At 36.4% G+C, this 6,000-nt stretch overlaps 1 protein-coding gene across 2 annotated transcripts in view; it reads right to left on the reverse strand.

The window, feature by feature from the left end:
* LOC121411263 (C3 and PZP-like alpha-2-macroglobulin domain-containing protein 8) overlaps positions 1-5,588 on the reverse strand; it is a 38,720-nt gene extending 33,132 nt beyond the window's left edge. The window contains exon 1 of one of the 2 annotated variants that reach the window (XM_041603880.1): positions 4,650-5,588. In XM_041603880.1, coding sequence (XP_041459814.1) covers positions 4,650-4,726 — 77 coding nt within the window. In that variant the 5' untranslated portion in view covers positions 4,727-5,588. The remainder of the gene's footprint in view (positions 1-4,649) is intronic. The other variant, XM_041603881.1, reaches the window with a different exon arrangement.
* Between the last annotated feature and the right edge of the window lie 412 nt (positions 5,589-6,000).

A 6,000-nucleotide genomic window follows, 5' to 3' on the forward strand; every position in this document is an offset into this window, starting at 1 on the left:
GCTTCTTGTAAAATCCAAGAAAATCCCACCACTTTTAAGATTTAGGATGTATAGGAATCCTTGGGTCCTCGGATTTGGCTCTTACGTAGTACCTTACACGAGCGTCCCGACGCCCACACAGGTAGCCTGGTTCTTTGAACATCCAAAAACCAAACTATCTTGTCGAGAATATCACGAACTAAAGAGAATTCACCTTTAAAAAATATTACTCTCCAAGTATAAGCTATATATCTGCAAATACATGTATATCATAGGGCGTGGCTTTGTTTGATCAGGTGTTATGGCCAATCACTACTAAAGAAGACATAAGTGACAGAAAAGGAACAAATTTATTTGATTTAGAAGAGTATTGCAAGATTAAATTTCTCACGATTTAGAATTGACTGCTTAGAAGAATCTCACTAGATTGCAGATGTAATCAAGACCCATTATAAAACGGCGTGTTGAAAAAAAAGAAATGATCTTTGTTTTGCAGAATGTATTTCGATTCAATTGATCGCAAGTTTTTCAAGATCATTTTAATATAATTCAGTTTTATGATTCGACTGTTAAACTGCAAAACCATTTCCCTGTTATATTCTGTATTTCTTAAACGAGGTATTTTACCCAGTTTCAAACTCTTATAAATTTTCTGCAACTTTTGTGACTTATAGTATGCTTTTGCTCAAAAGCATTTTTTGGGGTAATATTTTATCAGATTATGTATCTGTATGTTTTTAACTGAATAATCAATAAAGACTATTACAAAAATTGAGGAAAAAAATCATGAAGATAGAATGGGCTTGGATTTTATCTCCAATAGATTGATCACAAATTATCATAATCATCCATATCCACTAGACTCCCTAACCAGTGTTTGACCTTTGTTTATCCATGGACCTACTATTTTATCGAAGGTGTGTGACTATGGTACAGTCAAACCGTCAGACCGACAAAAGCTATAATACCAACAAAAAATGGACTACTTCGTTTGTGTGAGTACCTGCTTCATAAAGATATTCGTAAGTTAAAGGGATGGTCCGGGCTGAAAATTTTTATATCGCAATACATAGAGCAGAATTCACTGAGCAAAATCCCGAAAATTTCATCAAAACCGGATAACAAAAAAAAATGATAAAGTTATTGAAGTTTAAAGTTTAGCAAATATTTTGTGAAAACAGTCGTCATGAATATTCATTAGGGGGCTGATGATGTCACATCCCCACTTTCCGTTTTCTTATGTTATCACATAAAATCATAATTTTTTCATCATTTCATACTTGTGTGAATATGTCTCCCTTACAATGAAATAAGTTGCAGCAATAAATATCTTATGCACTAAATCAGTTGTCAATCCAATTTTTCTAGTTCTTGGAGGAAAAAAATTGAATAAACCTAATTTCATATAATAAAATACAAAGAACAAGTGGAGATGTGACATCATCAGTCCACCAAATGAATATGAATGACGACTGTTTTCACAAAATATTGCTAAACTTAAAATTCAATAACTTTGTTATTTTGTTATCGGATTTTGATGAAATTTTCGGTATTTAGCTCAGTGAATTATACTCTATTTATTAAGCTATAAATACTTTCAGCTCGAACTATCCCTGTAAGAGCGACTTTAAGAACGACTGGTGATCCTTTCTTGTGGTAAATGGTATTCATCATTGATTATTTAGCTTTAGCGCGTAATTCACCAGTCGTTTTTAAAGTCGCTCTTTATGAAACACCCACCAGGATAAGTACAGTACCTTGGTAAGGTATGCTTACATAATCAATGGGAATGGAACGAATCACTGAATTTATTTAATTAGCATGATTAGCGTGTTATTTGTCGCTTTCCTTGATATAACAACATATTATCTTAACTTCCAACTCCTACATGTCCTAAAAGATTCTGGGGTTTTCTTGACTTTTCAGCACATTTCTACTATAGGATATAAAGGCTTTTCGCTCGAAAATCTGAGATAATTAGGTGAGACTTTCAATGAAAAAAATATAAGCCCTGTATTCCCAATTTTTGTATAATTCTCCCCTCCGCAAAACCCATATAACATTAGGTCAAAAATTTCTATTCGGTCTATAAAGTTTTGGAAAGCTCGCTCGCTGTGTCCGCTTGTATAATTTCCAATACTGGATGTTTTTGGAAAGCAAACATTCAGCTAGCAGGGTTATCAAATATAAGATTTTTATAAGCCAATGGTGACGAATTACATGTTACCTATGTTGTTATTTTCTTTGTTTTTTCTCATGCTCTCTCGTAGCGCTCGCTACAATATGATGATCCCACATGTGAAAGCAACAAGACTACCAAATATGTGTTTTCATCCTGGAAGCATGGGTAGTTAGATGACTGCTTATATTCCTCTACCACTCCCCCCCCCCCCCCTCCCTTGGCCTCTTGTACAATAGCATCTTATAATCGCAGGGATGATGCAAAAGCACGTAATTTACAGTGATCACTCCATTCAAAAGGAGAGTCGAACTTGGCATTGCCCATATTAATCACATCTCTTTTCCCAAAGGTCCAAGACCCAGCAACGAGTCTTTTTGATGGATGTTGAATCGTACATGACTCTGTTATACAAATCTAACTTGGGACATGTCTGATAATTAAATCAATCACTAAACAATATCATACAGAGTGCATGCGGGCTGTACTCATCATCAGTGATCTATCAATGAATGCCAATCAAATTCCTAAACATGCTAAATGTATAACTCATTCAGCACTATTCTTATTATAGGCTCTGTACAAGGCAGGCATTAGAACCGCTCGCATTATAATAGCTTGTAAGATTGTACGCTAATTACAAAAAACAATGAAAACAAAAACAACACAAACTTGAAGAAAGCATCCGAATAGCTCTTGTGTACAACGGGACAATCTAAGAATATGAATAAAATAAAAGTTTCCGTGTTTTCAAATATGACAGAGCCGTAAATAGCTCTATCGACATAGTACTTGCAAAATCTACAACTGATCTCATGGACACTTTCCAATGTTCTGAATCTTAGAGGAATATAAAGGGTAGCGTCCTTGTGTCAAGTTGTGTGTGAAAAGGAGAAATAGGTCACTTTTAGTGACGTCATATAAGGTGTAATTTTGCACCATCCAAATCCAAACTTTGGACTCCCCGATTCGCAGCAACTTTGCACCTTCAGAAGCTTTTTTGCACCATTTAAGGGTGCATAGTTGTTTGGTTGTATTCTTTAAGAAATGTGCAAATTTGCATATTTTTTAACAAAAAAATAATGCACCACATAAGAGACAAGGTTGTAGGGTGCAAATGTGAACAAATGTGTGCATTTGGCACATATTTGTCTCATGTTGGAAACTGAACAAAAAAAGGTGCTGTCAGTGTTGCATTTGTATGCAAACTTGAACGATTTTTATCTTAATGTGTTGGCTGTGCGTTTCAATGTAACGAATTTGAAGCATAATTGTAAATTACAGGCTTGCACTTTAAAATCGATTTCAGTATTAATTTCTTAACTTCAAACCTCAGATAACATGAATGGCTTGACTTCATTTGTTGACATTAATGACGTTTCTGACGAATCAAACTCCTTATTTGGTTCTAAGGCCATTAAGGTACATACGTATAGAAACGAGTATTTATATGTCTTCTAACATTGTTGGGCAATCAAGGACGCAGCGCAGGTACTCTAATTTCTATAAACGTCTTTCTTAAATGAGGGACTTTTCACAAAACCAAACACACCCAAACAAAGGGCTATTTACATAATGTGTTTCAAATAGAGTTACAATTTGTGGAAGAACAGACATAATTTTACACACTTTACTCAAAGAAATGTCAAAACAAAGAGATTTTGCATCATCCTGTCAACATTCAGAATTAATGAATATAAGTAATATCGTGTATTCATGTTTAACAATGGATTCATTATGCAAAGATACACTCTAAAAACAAATCAGTCAAAAGTGACAAGTTAATAGGGTCAGCCGGGTGCAACTGATGTTCTATTTGACTATTTTCCTGTCGCATTTTACTGAAACAGAGTTATTTCTGACAAGAATATATGTCAGAAATGTGATAATCAGTGATTGTCATATCAGTTGCACCCTGCTGACTACTGTTCAAGTCAATTTGACTGATTTGTTTTAAGAATGTAAATTATTACGTCAGTCGAAAATGCCTTCGAAAAATCTACTTGGTGTTATATGTTAGATTGTTCATAAAGTATTGGCAAAAGATGAGTTCAACAATGCGCACATGCTGGGGTCGTTCAAATTACCCATTATCCTTATTTTTCGGCACAAACTTATTAGGCCTATTCGCCAGTGAAAGGACTTCCAACAGGACGGTGTATAGATTTCAATTGAATTACTCTTTGTATACAGTGATCAAGTAATAGATGTTTCTCACTTTGAAACGTACGGAAGTTTTCCTCTGAATAGAAACTTTTATTCAAAATCTTCCGGAACCCTAAAATATTGACTCGTAGTCATGACAGTTATCTTCATGAAAAGGTTGGAGGTGCAGATTCACGCGTTTATCTTTCGTCATCCTCAAATCTAGTCAACAATAATCATGGTTGGAAGTGTGTGTGTCTATACCTTAATTGAGTGTTCGTGTGTAGATTTTCATTATCAACCTTGATTTCCCTTACTCATTATAATGAGAGGTCCAAATACTTACTCTTCCGCTAAAACAGATAACACTGCACTAAAACAGGTCAACACCAACAACGAGAGATGCACACTCGTCCATTCCATCGTGAATCAAAAGTTTTTTTCTGTCTAGTATTTGTTATAGTTTCCAGTTGCACAAAACCAATATCAGATTGAGGTAAGTCCTATCTGCAAAAGGGTTTCCCCTTATAATGTGTATTTGGTCACGAAACTCCCACTTTCCTACGCTGAAAAACCCAAAGTTATCAAAGTGTTGAAGGCCCTTCAATCTTTATCCACTGTCCCTGGTAAGTGTGATGGTTTTCGGCAAGTTTGATGATATTCTGCTACATGGTCGTTTGGTAAAAAGCACGATGGAGTTTCGGATTTCTTGCCATCTGAGATGAGGACGGGGTGTATTAATGGTGCCTTCCTACCAGGCTAGTGAACTCCAGGTCAGAACGATTCTAGGCTTCACCTCCAGCATAACTCAACTCCTCTGCAGTCATCCAATGCGAGTCTTTTTTTCAGGAATCAGTGACACATCCGTACTCACGCTCGCCTAAGATCAATATGACGATTTATTTTAACGATGCGAGTTCGCAGTTCGGCATCTTTTCACCGGCCAGCTCTAAATCACGCACAAGAAAGTAAATCCTTAGCGTTAAAAAAAGTGTACCAGAACTATGTATAGGCCTAAGTAATGGCACGCATAAAACTGCGCGTGCAAAGCTATGTTAATCATCCGGATGCTTTGATGGCAGGTATTATAACTGGTATATAAAGAGAAAGGTTGAGAGTGAAGCAGAAAAGCTCCACAAATCAAGGATTGCTTTCGGATGTAGGGTAGATAAACATTTTCCGTTCGAACAAAGGGAAATGTGAGCGGTGCGTGCGTCCAGAGACGTTGCCAGTAATTCACGGTTCACGAGAAGGTCAACACATCGAACTTTTTTCTCTCTGTATACAGATTTATTTCTTGTCAAAAATACAATACATTATGCCCATTCTTCCCCTATATAAATAAAGGCCTTCCTACTTTGACCATGTTTACTACCATTTTCACCAATAAATCGACAGGCTAATACGCAGTGTCCAGTGCAGTCAAGAACGGGTCAAGAAGAAATTTCATGGGACTGAGATAAGACCAGAATCTTCTCAATCCGTCAGACATTGATATCGCTGCCAATTGACAAGGTGATAATTGAATGATAGGAAGAAGGGTGACCCGCGATTGGTGACACGCGTATTGTGGTGAATTAGTTTGATCGAGTGATGAGTGATTGACGCCTGTATAGGTTGACAAAAATTTACGACCGTCTGACAAGCTGCTGTCAAGGAGTTCTGTTGCGTCTCGCGTGGACAAGCCGAAGTATAAT

Source organism: Lytechinus variegatus, chromosome 3 (genome assembly GCF_018143015.1).
Source record: "Lytechinus variegatus isolate NC3 chromosome 3, Lvar_3.0, whole genome shotgun sequence".
NCBI classification, from domain to species: Eukaryota; Metazoa; Echinodermata; class Echinoidea; order Temnopleuroida; family Toxopneustidae; genus Lytechinus; species Lytechinus variegatus.